Genomic DNA, 17,011 nt, shown 5'->3' with positions numbered 1-17,011 from the left:
GGTGGGGACGCTCCTCCCCCTGCCCCTGCAGCCTCCTGGAAGGGGGGGTCGGTGCATGCCTACTCCAGACCCTAACGTACCCTTGCCCCCTCCCGCCCCTGCACTCCAGGTCCCTCCCGTCACCCCCCAGGAGGCCCCGTGCCCGCCCAGCCTCCCACCACCGCCAGGCACCATCCTCGGGCCTTCACACAGGTGGCACGGAGGCTCTCAGAGCACGCAGCCCCCCCCACTGCTCCCTTAGTCCCCCAGCACTCGGCACCCCTTCCCTTTGCGTGCCCCAGGAACCAATGCCAGAGGCGGTGAGCCTGCCGAGGGGCCTGTGACCCACCCAGCCTGAGGAGCGGGGTCTCTGCAGGGCCAGGCGGGACCTCGACGGGGGGCGGCCCACCAGGCACCTCCCGGACCTCTCCCGCCGCCCCACGGGGATGCTCACCTGCCCGCCTGCACCCCCAGCTCCTGTTCCCCAACCAGGTGCTCGGAACCGCAGTCTTCGCTGTCTCTTCTCCCCACAACACTTTCGCTCCCGCACCCAGCACATTCTGTCCCCGCCCCATCCCCCCCCAAGGCTGTCCTTCCTGGGGTGCCAGTGGTCGCCCAGCTGCCACACTGGGAACACGTTCCGGCTTTCTGCGTGAAAATCTGCTAAGGCTGAGGGTCCCGAGCCCCACCTGGAGCCCGCTCCTCCTGGCGTGCCCACCCTCCTCCCACGCCAGTGCCCTGAGACCTTGCTGGACCCCCCGCCCTACTCCCCGTCCCGGCCAGGTGCCCTCAACCTTCCTGGGCTTGCCTAGGCAACCCAGCGTGGTCCCCCGACTCCCAGGACCGAGCCTGTCACCGAGCTGCTGCCAGACTGCTGGTGACCGTGCTGGCCAGGCCCTCGAAGGCTCCAGAACCGTCGGGGTCAGACAGGCGGGTTCCACCGTCAGGCCTGCTCCTGCGGGCACGTCACCCTCCCCGACACCCCATGCCGGCTCTTCCTCCGGGGCCTGGCTGGGAAGCTCCCTCACCTGCGGGCAGGTGTGAGTCCCCCTCCATCATCACATGCTCGCCTCACCTGCTCGGGGCCCTGCCACCCACGAGGACGGTACCGCGTGTGCCCCCTTTTATGCAAGTACAGTGACGGCTTGCTGAACACAGGATTGCGAAACTCTGAATTTTTAGCTAATATTTTTTTGCTTCTAAAATCACTGCAGAATGTCCTCAGACAAACTCTCTACATAGGAAAAGACGTGGATGCCCTTAAAGAGATATAGAATCGCCTCTAGCAGTTTTCAAGTCAATATCTTCACAGCAGCAAGCGCTGGGCCCTCGGGGCACAACATTTCTGGAACAGATGCGCCATCGTGAATGCAGCCAGCGCCACCAAACTGTACGCTCGCACGTGGTTCAAACAGTATGTTTTATACATATTTTAGCACAACAGAAAAAACCTGTTAAAAAACCCAAAACACACCTTACGCAAGAAACAAAAGAGCCTCGACCTTCGTGCCAGGCTGGAAAGGTCAGGGTAAGTGAAATGAACCTGCCCAGCTGCTCAGTTTAAAGGCAACTCGCACTCACTAAGAGATTAAAGCTTCCACTCTCGAATATCCAGCTTCACCGCCATCTCTGATAACCTTTATGATATCGCATTTAAACCCAAACTACGACCTAAGAGCACGAACAATCCCAGCTCCATCTCTGCACTGCCGGGCGGCAGGTAAGTGAGGGGTTAAGAAAAGTGCATCATTATCTCCTGGCCCGGAGGCCTCAGCCCTGCTCAGCAAACTTCAAAGCCGCTGGCCTGGCTGGTTTGAATTAAGGTTCCCTTTTCTCCTACAAGTCTCCAAGCCCAGGAGAAAGTGCGGCTGCCTCTGGATTTCATTAGGGGCAATTTTCTTATCTCTTCTTCATCTCGGGCTTGATCTCCTGAAATGCAACGAGGCAGGCGTGGGTCTGAGCACAAGGTGCTGCCTCGAAAGCATGAAGGCACGCATGGCCTGGGGCCCCCGGGGAGCGGGGCAGAAGGAGGGAAAACGGATCCTGACCCTCCTTCCCCCATCCGATCGATGCCCAGGGAACCATAAATCGTAAACTTCAAAGTGCTACTTTACATTAAAATCAATAAAAAAAAAATCCTGAAACAATTTTCCTTTTCAAAGAGGCTATCTGAGCTTTACAAAGTTCATTCGATAGGGCGTCATCGTGTACATGCCTGGCAGAAGACTAAAACGGAATGTCAACAGAGACTCAGAGTGAAAGGTCCATCTCAAAGCTGGCGGGGTGGTGGGGTGGGGGGACCTCCAGGACCCGCCTCGCCTGCCCGCTGGGCCGGGTGCGGGCCTTTCCACCCCGATCAGAGTGCCCAGGGCACACTGAGACAGGCCCTGGGAGCCGATCCAGTCGGAACCTGGCCTGAAGGAAGACAGAACCGCCGTTTTTATCGCTTTAATCCACAGTTTAAAGAAAGCCCCTCCTTCTCTGCCTTCACCAGAATTCAGCGACACTGGGTCCCCCGAGGCCCCAGAGTTCACTCGGGCTCTATCTATGCCTCTTACACGGAGTCCAGACCCTTTACCTCTAAGGAAGCCCCCTAAGAGGGCCGGTTCTCCTGGGGGAGGTGACAACGTGCTGGTGGTCGGAGGGCATCTCAGGACAGGCAGGGACAACCCCGGCCAGTGATGGTGGGTTCAGATTTCCTAAAGCTGATACTTAACTATGTACATGAGCAGCTTTCAGATGTGGTATCCGTTTGGGGGAGTCCTTCTCCCCTAAATAAGGGAGGGCAAATGTCAACATTACATTACGTCTGATCAAGAGGAAGAACAAACAACAAAATTAAACCGCTGAGATCAGAGGAAAAAGTGGTCCAGGCGATGACCGGGGCAGGCCTTCTATGGAGGTGATGGACTCCCATTTGCACAGACCAGTTTCATCGTCGAGCCGTTATTTCTATGAACTAAGCGGTTGGGGAAGAGGCCTCATGTCGGCCGAGCCACCCTTGGGGCCAGGCCTTTGCCTCACCAGACCCGGACACCCACCCGGAGGCCGGGGACCAGGACCCAGTTTCCAGATGAGGGAAGCAGACGCTGCGAGGGGTCACGTGACCCATGACCTCTGCTGCCCCCCGTGCCCCAGCACGAGGCAGGGTCCTCGGCCAAACTTTTACGGGTGTGTCCTCTGCTGGAATCTCACCCGCCAGACACGACACGCTTGTGCTTACACGCACACGTGCACACGCACCCAAAGACACACACACACAACACAGGCGCACACGTGTCCACACAGAGGCGTGGGCATCACACATACACACACCACACACGCCTGCATGCAGGAAAGGAAGAGCACGTAGTCAAAGAGAAAAGGGAGAAAAGTCCTCTGGAAGCTTCATGGGATTCCAACGCCCGGTGCAGACACGGTGCTTTTAACAAAGACTGAAGGTCTGTCGGCTTCACCACCAAACAGAGCTCCCCTCCTCCCGAGGGGCCCTGGGACCCGCACTTGGGCAGGTGCTGACCCACAGGCCACTTGCTCCTCCTCCAGCAGGAGAAGGAAACCTATGCTCTGAGCACCCACTTCTGGCCACAGGAATCCCTTCAATCCGGCCCAGATCAAAGCAGAAATCACCATTTGATGACAAAGGCAAACACTGTGTTTTACAACATCACCCTGCAGCCGGAGTCTACCGGCCCCGCATAACGTGAAGGAACCGGGATGAATGGGGAGTCGTCTCTCGATTTTTATGTCAATAAAGGAGGGATATTTATTTCTGTTTCCCATTATCTCACAAAAGGTTTTGTGGAAGAAAAATTAGGAGATTATGAGCCCATTCAGATTCGAGCACCCGCTTTTCATTAACCTAACACTTTCTGACACCTTGCCTCGGTCTCCATCACTTTCTTACTGTTAAGACGCGAGACAGATTCCTGTTTTTCATTTAATGCACAAGACAGGAACACTGCAGACAGAAGGTGAGAAGACAGACTTGAAGATGCCACCTTTGGCTTAAAGAGCAAACTGGGAGAAGCCCCAGAGCCCGTTCCTCCGAAACACAGAGACAGAAAGGTTGGTCCCTGCAGGCGCATGCTCACGGCACTGAGGGCCCTGCCTGGGGACCGTGTCGGGCGGGGGGCGGGGGGCGGGTGGGGGCTTGCTCACGAAGGAAGATGAAGGTCAAAGGAAAACAGTAAACCCCGCAAGAGCTGGAGCCACCGTCGGGGAATTCCCGATTGTTCCCCAAATGCCCCATGGGGCAGGAAGCCGGGACTCTTACCTGAAGGCCGCCAAGTACTCTGCGTCTCCCATGGGGGGGTCAAGGCCGCCGGTGAAAGCCATGTTGACGTTGAAGCCCACGCCGGGCCCCGTGCCCACCTGCATGGGGGAGAGAGATGAGCGTCACAGACCATGACCCCGGCGGCCCTGCCGGTGCGCCCCTAGCCCGCCCGGGTCCCCAAGGCCCCGACACACGGCCTTCTACGATGGAGCATTTTCAGAGGCAGGGCCCCCGTCCCCCTCCACGGGTGCAGCGTGTGGGGCTGCCCTGCCCAGGGGAGGGGCCAGCAATGTGCGCCCACAGGGCCCTGCGAGCAAGGCTGTCCTTCCCAACTTCCTTCCCAGAAGGAGACGCAGAGGCAGACGATCCTTTTTCCTTGGGTGGGATTCCCCACTGTCGGGGCCTCTTTGTGCAGAGTGTGGGGCTCTGCTGGGGCATCGGGGTGTCCCACAGGGTCCTGACACTCCGGGGCCCACTGTGTGGCACTGGACAGGCGAGAGGACGGCCCCCGCCCAAGGGACAGGACGAAAGGCGTGGCTTGGAGGTGCGTTGTGACCGCACACAGCAGCGCCTCCTGCAGGACAAGGGCACCCCACTCTCACCCGTTCATAAATCCTGCGGCCTGTTTGGATTAGAACCAGAATGCTCTCCTGTTTTCCATCTTTACTTGGAACAAGATAAAGCCCACGTGGGCACACGTGATGGAATGGAGGCTGACGGCTGCCCCCATCGCCGCTGGGAGCCCTTGCTCTGCATTGCTCTCACGCCCCCCAGGCCCAGCACGGGATGGGCCCGCTCACCTCGTCGGGCGCCCCGCTGCCCGGGAAGAAGTTCCCGTCGTCGTAGCGGTGCAGCGAGATGTACAGCACGCTGGGGTCGCTGTAGAAGGCCTGCTGGGTCCCGTTCCCATGGTGCACGTCCTGGAGGGGCGGGGGCGGTCAGGGGCGGGGGCTGACTCGGCGCAGGCGCCCTCAGGCCCTGGCTGATGAGCCCTGTAGCTCGGGGCCCCTGGGGCCCTGGGAAGAGAAGGAAGAGGCCCCAGGTGGCATCCTCCTCGCCCGCGCGGCACCCCCGGGGCAGGTTCGGCGGGTGTCTCAGCTTCCCCGGAGGCCGCGATTTGCCAGGCAAAGTCATCTGATTAATTTCTTGTCACAGCCTGGCGGTGAGGGCCGGGGAGGTCGCTGACCACGGCCGTTCACCTGCTCCGCACCGGACCCTGGGGTACACGGGAGGCCGTCCCCGGGGTGGAGCGATGGGGGTGCCAGGGCCCAAACAGGAACGACAAGCCGCTTCTCCAAATCACAGTGACCACGTGTTGAAACGGGGTGGCCCGCTGCATAGAGCGTGCACGCTTGAGGGCCGCACACGAGTCTGTGATTTTAAACCCCGGGGAACTGCTTAGAATCCTTACCCTACTTACGAGAGCTACCTGTGCTCATCATAGAAAAGTGGAGGGACAGCTGCAAGTGAGGAACCAGCTGGGTCCCACTGAGGCCCACCGCCGCCGAGGGGCGCACACCAGGGCCTTGGCACTCACGCACCACTTGTGCGCTGTTCCACGTGACAGCGGAGCCCTTACACGCGGTTCTGCGACAGCACCAGACGGATCACCCACTTTCCGCAGTGCTTCCGGCACGCCCCCCTTCTCCAGCACTCAGCTGTTATACGTGCCCAGCATCTCTGACTGCTCCACAAGGGGCGCTAAAGGAAGGGCCCCCTGGGGCCAAGGCACCGGCTGCGTGAACACCGGGCTCCGCAGTCCACGCTGTGCGGCCGTGGCACCCAAGGGCCCCTTGACCAGTGCCCGCCGCCCGGAGCTTGGGGGTGTCCTGGGCTGTGTTTTGGTGTTTCTTTTCCCAAAGGAGAAGGACTTCGCAGCATAAAAGATAATCCCACCCAATGTATCTGATCTTTTTAACTAGAAAAAATGATGAAATAAATCTTAAATACCAAAGAGAATGTTCCCCCTGCCCCCTTCATATATGGCTTAAAAAAGAAGAAAAAAGTGAACACCTAGAATCCCCATGTCCAGCATAGGACTCCGTATACCTATTTTTGGAGTTCAGTTATTCTATAGCGTTTTTCATAGAGTTTACCTTTGAGGCAGTGCGATTGTCAGATGTGGCCCCTCCCAAGGGAAAATGGGAAGGAGGTTAAACCAGTGTCAATTGGCTCCCCTCTGCAGAAGCAGGGAGGGCCTTTACGCCGGGAGTGACAGTGATGCAAAGCTGCCGCGTTGGCTCGGGGAGGGCGGGCCACACCCTTGATCCCTGTCGAGGCCCAGGCTCCACCCCTTCCCGCACTCCCGCCTCCCAGCGAGGTTTTGCAAGGATTGCCCTTCGGCTGCTGCCCTCGACCACAGGCCTATTTCTAGACCCTTCAGGAGCCGGGTTATTGGCAGGATCGGCTGGCTGAAGCTGTCAAACAGACTCCTAACAGGTTTGGGCTTTTCCTTTCTGCATCTTTGAGGTAGTTTCCAGAAAGGTAAGGCCCCCAAATCCCATGGCCAGTGGAGATGGAAAAGCTCGCCTCCGCCTCCCACTGTCTGCGGGGGAGACAAGGACGGGCCACTCACCCAGTCCACCACGAGGGTCTTGGTCACACTCAACCTCTGCTGGAGAAGCTTGGCTGCGACAGCCACGGAATTGAAGTAGCAGAACCCCCTGGCAGGTGAGAATCAGGAGAAATAGAGACAAATTCCGGGCTCTGATTAGTTTTTATTCAACGTGCGATAGAACATTCTAGAATCCCACGAGGGTCTAAGGCGGCGGTTTGGAAACGTTAACTGATGCTGATCACTGACACACACACACGGTCCCTGCGTGCAGGCCGCCAGCGCTCCCAGGGTGAGAGAGTCCCTCTCACTTTATGCCCCCAGGACGTCTCCCAGAACACGCACTGACCGACCTGTCAGAGGCACCGAGGCCCACAGACACGGAAGTTACTCATTTGACTTTCTCACTGCGCGTCTTTCCACAGTCTAAGGTGGATAACAGTGATTCTAGAGGGTCTCTGAGAGAACGGGAAAAACGAGCTGAGAAAGTGAGTCAAGTGAAAACGAAAATCTCCTAAACCTGAATTTCCCTTTGCCTGAATCACCAAAGAAAATGAGAAGCCCGGGTGGGTCTGTTTTCGGGCTGTAGGCTGCCTGGCGGGAAGCCTCGCGTCCCAGCAGCCACCGCCTCTCTGGCCGCGCTGGCCCCAGGACCGAACTATGCAGTCTCTAAGAGCCTCCACGGACGTGTCCCTCCATATTCCATCTCGGTCCATCTGCGCCCACCCTTCAGAATATCTGACAGCTCAGAGTCGAATTAGAAAGGTGACCTCAGCGAAATGCTACAATCAGCGCCTGCCCCTCGGTCACGTGGACTGTTCCGGGCCAGGGAGTGACCGCACGGTGGTGACGACAGCTCCCTTTACGGTGAAGGGTCCCTTCCTGAAGCCCGGCCCCGATGTCCTCACTGGGGATTCGAGGCGGCCGAGGGCTCCGCCGTCCATTGGCTGAAAGCCAGGCTCCCGGTCCAGCACCGCCCCCGCGCTTCCTGCTTCTCCCCACAGCTCTGTCTGCACCATCCGTGCTTCACCAGCCGACAAACCAGCGCTCATTCCCCCAGCCACCGCCCGTCCCCTCGTCCTGACGACCTACAACACGGTGTCTGCTGCAGCGGGGCCCGAGGGCGAGCCCCAGACATCATGCTCGCTGAGGGTTTTCTGCGTCCACTCCATGCACAACTGCCCGGGTCAAGTCCTGTGGCTGCCCCCGGGCGGCTTCTCCTCGACCAGGATGGACCCTGAATCTGCACGTCAACCCCGCCACCTCGGCCAGCTTCTCATGTGCACGGTCAGGGGTGTCTACAACCCGAAACACAGGCCAGAGAGCTGCCCCCTGTGGTCATGACCTTGGGACTTCTGCCTCGCGGTGCCAAGCCGTGAGCAGGTCAGCTGGAAGGCCACCCGCGAGCAGACCTGAGGCCTGACTGGTAAAGCTCTAGAACGAGGAAGCACCAGAGAACTCCTTCCGGGGCAGCTGAAGTTCCCTCTCCCAGGCCAGACGAGACGACTCCTCTGGACTCGCTTCTGCACACACGGCCTCCCATTCTGCACACCTCCACGCGCTGCCCCCGCATCTCTTCACCGGGACCAACCCTAACCAACTCGAGCTGCACGTACGGTTACGCCCTGCTGGACCGGCCTCTCGGGGACCGTGCACGGGCAGGCTCGAGAATGCCGCAAGTCCCCTGCCCGAGAGTGACCGTGTGTGTACTTACATGGGCGTGCTCTCCTCCGCGTGGTGTCCTGGGGGGCGGACCACGGCAAAGCCATTCTACGCGCGACACCAAAAAGGAGACATGGGGATAAAAGATTGGTTTCAGGTCAGTGAGAAAAGGCAGAGTGTGCGTGAGGACACGGTTTCCAGCTGCCTTGCGGGCGCACAGACGTAGGGCAGGATACAGGGCTGGCTGTGAGCACTTCAAAGACATCTAGGTCCCTTCCCTGAACGAGCCCTGCTGGTTATCACAAATTACTAAGATAAAAGGTGAGTCCGTCCCCGATTTTCTATCTTTGACAGCCTGCTGGCAAGGCTGGGAGCTGCTCAGCTGGGGAAGCAGGGTAGGAGTGGAAGGGGCACTGCGGCCCCCCTCTGATCGTAACCAGCCTCCCCAGGAAGCAGCTTGACGGGAGCCCTGGACGCAGATGAAACGGAGAAGGCTCGGCCGCTGCACAGATGCTGTGCCCTAGTTTGGCCTTAACGTGAATCTCTCTGCTGTCAGTGCAGCTCAGTTCCCAGGGGACTGAGCGAGGCAGAAAACAATCACTAACGCTTAGAAAGAAAATCTCAGAGGCTGGAGAGGAGCTTCAGTCCCCACCCCTGCTTAGGACCCCTGAGTCACTTATGCTTTAAAAGAACCATCCGCAAACCATCCTGCAGCCACCATAATAAAAATGGTTTAGACCGGCACCCCGGGTCTCACAAGCGCAGGAAGCCGTGCGATCGAGGTCTGTAACAGAGACCCATGGGTCGCGGACCATGCTGACCGGGCGTGGGAAGTGTACCCAGCCGGCTGCAGAGACCAGCTCAGGGGGGGACGGGGGGGGCACACTTAGTGGGAGCCCCGCCTCGGCACGCTTGGCGCTGCCAACTATCTCCCCTCTCCTGCACAGGACCCAGCGCTGCGGTTCTGCATGGGGACGTGGGCCCCAGGGGTCCCGTGCCCCGGGGGCCTTTGCATAGCAACCCCAAGGCTCTGTGCCCTTCCCGCGGAGCTGAGAGCTGACCGGCGGCGGGCAGCGATGGCGGGTGGCCTTCGGGTACGGTAGCAGGAGGAGGCCCGGGCACACACGTTTGCAGGGAAAAGGAAGCTCCGTGTCAGTGCCCCGAAGAAGCAGTAAAACTTATCAATTTCATTAAACCTCGACGTCTTTTTAACACCCGTGCAAAGAGGTGGGGAGGCGTGCAAATAACCCGCGGGGCTGTCACCTCAACGAAAACGACAGACAGTGGCTGTGTCAGGGGTGGGATTTGAGCTTTCCCGTGAAACCGAGAACTCTGGACAACTTGTATTCGGCCCAGCTCTTCCCAGCACTGAGAAGACCTTCCTGATGAGATGGGTGGTGACATTCATGGTTTCAAAGATTGGTGATGCTCTGGACGCCGTATAATAAAATGTGTCCAGATTTGGAAGACCTACGTGATCCACTGAGTCCCTATTTCCAAACAACCACGCACTGTGCAAACGTCAGGATCAATGAGCGGCTCCACGTGCGAGGCCGACGGCATTTCTCGCACAGGAGGACGAGCTCGCTGACGCTGTTCTGGGGGCCACACTGTAGCTCATCTTCAAGAAGCTGCCACTTGTTGAATTTCGGCAAAGCGTCAAAGAAGAATGCCCACAATCATCTGGAAAAGCTCTTAAAATACTCCCCGTTCCCCAGTTCTGCACCTGCGCGAGGCCAGATTTTCTTCGTGTGCTTCAACTAAAACAACACGTCACCAGACACGGAAGCGGAAGCAGGTGTGAGAGTCCAGCTGAGCGACTAAGCTCTTACCATTATATTTAAATTAATAAATATTTTAAAAGCCTCCATTTTAAACTCTAGTGAGTGGTCAAGGCTGATGACACAGCTCATAAAGACAAAAGCGCTTCGGGATTTGTCAGCCACTGTAAGAACGCAGCATGTTCCCGAGATCGAATTCTTTGAGAAATGCTGTATCATTACACACGTTTTCACAAGCGTGGGAAAAGTCCCCTTGGGCTCAACAGTGATGACAGAGCTGGGTCCGCCCATACTCCCCATCACAGCCTCCAGGTGCCTGTCCAGAGGGGGAGCGAAGCGGGCGGGCTGTCCCTCCCCACCTCCTCCTACCCCCCCACCCCCGGGCTGTGTCCTCCCAGGACCCCTCCCGCTGGTCCGCACTGACCTTCAGTTCCCCTGTGGCCACCTTGAAGACCAGCTCCACCACGCAGCCCACGGCCAGGCGGGCTGCCCCTGACGAGTGGACCTCGTTCCATATGGTGTCACTGTCTACCTGTGAAGACATCAGGCCCGCAATAAGGCCGGCGTCCTTGGTCAGAGTCACCCCCCCATCGCGGCCGGGTGGCCGTGCAGCCGGGGGCCCCTGTGCTCTGCCTCTAAAACCAGAGCCTGCCATCTCTCCTTGACTAATTACAGAGCGTACCCAGCTCACATTCGGGCTTTTGTTTTGAAGACATGCCAAACAATACTAAACGGAGAAAGAACAGTGCGTGCGCCGAAAACAGCGCCTGCGTTTTACCCCTTTCTGAGGTGTCATCTCTTCTCTCAGCTGCTCCAAACTACTCCATGCTGGGAGCCGCGATGCCAAGGCTGCCTGGCTCCCTTCCTTTTTCAACTGCGACTGCAGCTGAGTCACACTACCAATTAGCAAGAGCAAATGTGGCAAGCGTCAGAGTTAGAGGCCCCTCCAAATTATGACTTTATTTCTTGCTGAGCCGAAGGAGAAGCCCCGCGGGTTTGACAGGAGTCGCTAACAGGGACGGCACGTGGAAGGGTGAGGGGAGGAGAGTCCAGCCTCTTGGACACACGCCAGGGGGCTCAGCCCAGGGGATAGCACACTTGCCCAGGCAGCTGTTCCCCTTCAAAGAGAAAAGCCCGTGTGGGGCACAAACCTGTCAGGTAACGTGTTTGTGTGTTGGTTTATTTACTTACACATTAGATATGTTTTTTAAACTCTAGCTAACGTGGGCAGGAAGGAAGACACAGACTTGACGAGTCGGTTCTGCGGAGGCTGAGTCTCCTGCGGGAGCCTGGGGGGCAGGGAGCAGGGGCCCCTGGCTCCAGGTCAAGGGCGCTGCCATCCCCAGGGCAGGGCAGCTGGTGCCTCGGCCACACACACCTGGGACTCGCGTGCCCTTCCTGTGGGTGCCCGAGCCTAGAGAGGGTCTGGGAAGCTGTGAGGAATAAGCCCTTCCACCTGCAGCAGAGTCGGCCGGGCCTGGGTGAGACACTCCTTCCCACGGCAACCTCTTCCAAGCGCTGAACGCTCGGGGCCCCGGACACAGAGGCTGAGCCGCAGGTGAGGGCCCGGCACCCCCTCTCCGGCCCAGCCAGGGTCAGCGCCCAGGCCCCTGCCCACCTGACAAAGGCCCTGATCATTACGTGGTGCGGATGGATTTCTTTCAATGAAGTCCTGGGGCTTCATCTTCAAAGCGAGATGATTTAAAATACATTTACGAGCAGCTCGAGCTATTTCCTGAGGAGTGTTATTCCGTGCGGGCTCTTCTCTTCAATGACCAAACCTCTATGTTCTTTAAATAGCTTCCAAATGTCAGCAGAACGCTCTGCACTTAGCGCACTCTCCGCAGCATTAATATTCAACGTTCAAAGACCGGCTTCTGTTCTAAATAATACTGTGCTGTTATTCATTGAAGTAGCCACTCAACTAGAAGATTCTGGACCAGTTGCTTCAGCCGAAGAACCAATTCAATAAAACCAAAGCAAGAGCTGGCAGGAGGGTCCGACCGGTCGCCTGGGCCTCGCGAGAGGCCGCACCCCTGAGCACCAAAGCGGGTTTGGGCAAAACTACGCAGATTACTTCTCCTCCAAATGCAATGATTTGGGTTTCAGGCTAATAACCGGAGCCAGGTGGGGAAAGGGACTGACCCCCCCGTGTGCCCTGAAGGATCTCTGTGCTCTGTTCTCCTCCCGCATGACCCCAGGGTCCACAAGGTCCTGGAACATCGTGTCCAGGGTGAGGGACAGACCCCCAGCCCCACTGCAGTGTCTCCAGAGAACCTGACAGCACTTTCCACTGCTTCGGGGTCTCAGCCCCCCAGCTTCTGGCCACCAGCTCCCCAGGGACCAACGTGGGATGGTCGGATTGGAGCCCCGAGTTCCAGAAGTACGAGGCGGCCCTGCTTGGGGCACCCACAAATACAGAAGCAGGAAACAAGGGAAAGAGCCACGGGCTACACTCCACAATCCCTCCAGCAAAGACGGAGACAAGGTGAAGACGGGGGTGGGGAGACCCCTTACAGAGATTTCAAGTGGACACTCGGGGTGGCCACTCTGAGTGGGCCGTGGACCTTAGAAGCCATGGCACTCGGGGTCCCCAGGGCCTACCAGGGCAGGGCTGGGAGGGAAATGCAATAATCAGGAGGTGAGCAAAACAGGAGTTTCTCTTATTTGGCTTGGGAAAAAAAGGTAAAACCATTTAAAAGCTCCATTACAGAACCTAGATGTTAATTCAAGCAGCTTCGGGGGAAGCAACGCACCCTCTCCTTCCCTGCTTCACCAGCCGACCTGCACCCTCCCAGCCACACCTGGGCCCCTGGGGTCTCCTCTGCTTCCCTGACAACACCCCGGGGGGCTGGCCCCCAGCTCTGGAAGGAGATCCAGAGGCCCAAGAGGGCTGCAGCTGCACCAGCGACATGGCGAGTCCACGCTGAGCCAGGCGGGAGGGCGGGCACTGCGATTCTCTGCCCTCCTATTGGGGCAGTTATAGAAAACAACTGAAAGGGAACGATCCCTTGAGGCGCCCTATGGTTCACACTTCCCACTAATTATTCTGATGGACTCCTCTCTCGACCGGGTTCGACTTGGCGAGATTTTCCACGTCTCCGTGTTCCAGAGCATTTTTGTGTCTGGATGTGGAGGTGGGCGCTGGTAGCCTGCTGGGGGCTGGATCTGGACTTCACACCGGGGAGGGGCCACCTGGCTCAAGGCCCCAGGCCCAGTCCCCACTGCGCTTTCATTTGCCGATTATAAATCCTGCCTCGCAGAGCGTGCTGCTGCAGGGCAGTGCAAAGCCAGCCTTTTCAAGTCTGGCCAAAAATTCGCCCGCATTAAGAGATTGCAGCCTCTTTACAGTACAAAATGCAATAACTCTAGGAGGCCCTGGTGGTGGTATGAACAAACGCCGTTTATGCTCGTTCTGACGGGGTAATTTTCAAAGCAGCGATTTTTGTAAAGACTCAGGAAGAAAACAATTTTGTTTCATTTCCATAACGGAATCCAGACCCCGAGCTTCACCCCGCGCTCTGTCGTTACGCTCACGTTCGGCTGAAGCGCGCTTCCAGCCGAGATGCCTTTGTCGTCCACTAGGTCCTCCGGCCTCTCTGTGACCGAGACCGGCTGCAGCGCTTCCCGGGCTGGGGAGCTCCACGGCTAGCAGACTGGCCAGGAGGGGGCTGGTCCTTGCCCTCACCCTCCCTCATCCAGAGGGCAGCGGGGGGCGGGGGGACAGCCCCTCCTGATGGAAGGAGCAGCTCTGGCTGTGGAGACCTGGCCTCCGCTGTGCTGAGGTAGGGGTGGGTGCCCAGAGGGGTCCTGCGCCCCCATCCCGGGCAGGGAAAGCCCAAGTTAAATCAAGATGCTGGTTCTCCTGCGTGTCTACCTGCCCAGGTCTGCTCAAGAGCTCCATCTCCCGGAGAAGCAGCTCTACCCCCCTGACGTGGCCCAGAAACCTCACGCCCACGGTCAGAGCCGCACTGGGGGCTTCGGGTTGGAGCTCGGATACGGGATCAACACACACCCCGTGAGGGGATGGATTCACGACCTGAGCCGGGACGAGTGGACTGTTGCTCGGTGGGTCAGACGAGACAGACCCACACACCAGATCCCGTTTCCTAAAGCCAGCCGTGGTGCCAGACGACCTTCCCCGGAGGACGGTGCCCCAGACCCGCCATCAAAACGCTCACAGGCTCACAGGGCCTTTGAAGCCACACGTGTGAGCGGTGGGGCAGCCCCGCCCAGCAGGCCCTGTTTATGGAAAACACCTGGCAACAATTACCTGCTCTGCGGAGAGCAAGGCCGCGATTTCTGTGACCACCAGGACCCTGAGAACAAACAGGACGTTATTTACACATTAAAGAAATACTTACCCCGACACCACCGCAGGGCAGCCTGACAAACACCGATGTTAGCGAGCCTGCAGGGAGAAGGAGAGCCGAGGTCAGGCGGGCAGGGTCACCCAGCGCCCCAGCCTGCAGGGGGCACGGCCTGGCGGTGCCGCAACAGCGCTCTGACACTTGTGGAAGATGCACAGTGCGTCCCACGCACGCAGGGGCGAACGGCCCTCAAAGGTACCACTGTATCACCGCGTGACCGGGGGTGGGTCCTGGGCTGAGCGGGCCCAGCCCCTGCGGAGCCCTTGCATTCTCCACGGCAACAGCCCACTCCTCACGGGGTGGGGAGACCACACGGAAGCTTCTGCTTCCAGCCCGAGCTGTGCACCTGGCAGGGAACCACCCTGAGCTCCCTGCCCCCGACACTGGCTCTCAGTGCTGAGCTCTGGCCGCCCTCCCCAGCTGTAAGCAAGAGACAGAGGCCTGGGGTTAAACCCCCGGGGTGAGCTCTTTAGACACGAGGGGTCTTTGGGGCTATAACAGCAGCCCTCCCCCATGTACAAGTGTTCCAAGGTCACTGGGACGGTGCACAGCTAAGAAACCACACAGCCTTGAACCTGGCCGTCTAGGAAGGCCTGCCCGAGCCCACGCTGCAGACACAAGGCCCCGTCCCACGAGGCTCAGGCCTGCCTCGGTGACAAGAACGGGAACTGTCTTCTTCCTCAGTGTGATCCGGGTGCTGGCTGATGACTAGCCTAAAACCTGCCTGTCATGCAGGACCAGAGGGCGGCACAGCTGCCCAGGCCCCCCTCCCCGGGCTGGCGGAGTGTGAAGCCCAGGCTCCAGCTGGCCAACCCCCCTTCAGGAGCTGCCCCCATCCGGGAGAGACTCTCTGTGCAGCCGGGCGCTCCCTGCCCCGCTTCCACCTCGCTCCCACTGCGACCCCCAGGCCTTTCCTGGCAGGTTCCACAGCCCAGCTTGGGAGCCTGCTTTCTGGACCTGGCAGAGCCGGGCCCGGTGCTGGGAGGGCTCACTCCCAACACTGCCCTCTCCCCAACCCGAGCACCAGCTCTGCTTGGGTGGCCATGAGCTGCTCCCGGGGCCCCAGGAAGGAAGCAGGCCTTGGGTCACAGGGTCCAGATGGCTCACCAGGGGAGCAGCCCTGGTGAGGTCTGTGCCCGCCTCATCCCGGCTCCTGGCCTGGACCACACACCGTGGACCCTCCCCGTCATGCCCCATCCCCTCCGAGATGCCCGGACGGTGGGTCCTGCCCCGGGCCTGCCCTGCCTGCGCCCACGGCTCTCCTCCAGGTCACGCCCCCCCAGCCGCCTGCATGCCCGTCTTCTGACTGTGGTTCCCCTGCCGTGCCTTCTGACATCAGTTAAACTGATCCTCGCGGAGCCACGCAGCCTCTGGCCCCATCCCCGTGAGGCTGGGGGCATGCCTGCCTTCTCCTCCTTGTGCCACGACTGCAGGGGAATCAGCGGGTGCGCAGGTGGGTGGAGGGGCCGGCGGGCAGGGAAGTGATGTCCAAGGAGAGCAGCCCTGGGAGGGGCTTGCCAGGCCTGCCTGAGCCCCCCGTGGGCGGTCCTGGGGCCGGAGGGACAGGGTGGGCTGCAGTGCATGGCGGGGGGCGGGGGAGAGGGGAGCTGGCACCACGCTGTCCTGCCACAGATTCACCCGATGGCCTGAATCAGGGAGGGCGGCACCAGCCCCCCGTGCCCCCACTGGCCCTGCCCTTGACACGCGGCAGTGGCTCTAGGTGACCACGGGCTGGGAATGGCTTCAAGATGGTTCTCGTAACACTAACTATTCCAGCACACAGGATCATGATGCTAGGGATGTAAGAGCTTCCCCCCAAAGAATCCAAGCGCCCGTGTGAATCCATGTACATCCATCAGTGTGTGTGTAAATATGAGTGAGAGGGGCTCTGCTGAGACTGGATTCCTGTGTTTGAAATTACAGACTGATGCATTAAAACCATAAATCGTTTGAGTATTTTGATTTTGCTCATTATCCGGCCAGGAAAGACCACAATAATAAAAAAGGTAGAGGATACCCTGAATTCGGACACAAGCCTGTGCTCGGATGGGCAGCAGGGAAACAGGGAAGCTGTCCTGGCCCAGAGCTCCGGAGCGGCCCAGCGGTGGCCTCTCCGCACAGCTGGTCTCCTCCCGGCCTGGCCCCAGCCGCCTCGGCCGAGGCCCCAGTTGGTCAGCGAGTCCCTCCCCCACTGGCGTCCTGTGTTGCGGGGCCACCGCTGCCTAGTCCAGGTCACAAAATGTTCAAGCCGAGAGACGGGGGTCTGACGCTTGAGGGGCACCCTTGCTCTCCCAGTCCTGGCAGGTTAGCCGACAGGCAGGCTGGGATGCCGACGGGCGCGGGGAAGATGCTGGCTTTCTTCCGCCGCTCCTGCTGCTATGCTGTGAGCAGA

The 17,011-nt window shown here is 59.2% G+C and overlaps 1 protein-coding gene across 4 annotated transcripts in view; it reads right to left on the bottom strand.

Moving 5' to 3' along the window:
- HDAC4 (histone deacetylase 4) overlaps nt 1-17,011 on the bottom strand; it is a 255,996-nt gene that overhangs the window by 23,135 nt on the left and 215,850 nt on the right. For all 4 annotated transcript variants that reach the window (XM_067740021.1, XM_067740022.1, XM_067740024.1 and 1 more), the window contains 6 exons: nt 14,614-14,660; nt 10,674-10,781; nt 8,521-8,576; nt 6,828-6,915; nt 5,053-5,172; nt 4,253-4,350 (listed from right to left, as the gene is read on the bottom strand). In XM_067740021.1, coding sequence (XP_067596122.1) covers nt 4,253-4,350; nt 5,053-5,172; nt 6,828-6,915; nt 8,521-8,576; nt 10,674-10,781; nt 14,614-14,660 — 517 coding nt within the window. The remainder of the gene's footprint in view (nt 1-4,252; nt 4,351-5,052; nt 5,173-6,827; nt 6,916-8,520; nt 8,577-10,673; nt 10,782-14,613; nt 14,661-17,011) is intronic.

This window comes from Pseudorca crassidens, chromosome 6 (genome assembly GCF_039906515.1).
Source record: "Pseudorca crassidens isolate mPseCra1 chromosome 6, mPseCra1.hap1, whole genome shotgun sequence".
Taxonomy (NCBI): domain Eukaryota; kingdom Metazoa; phylum Chordata; class Mammalia; order Artiodactyla; family Delphinidae; genus Pseudorca; species Pseudorca crassidens.
This window is presented reverse-complemented; position numbering and strand designations above follow the sequence as displayed.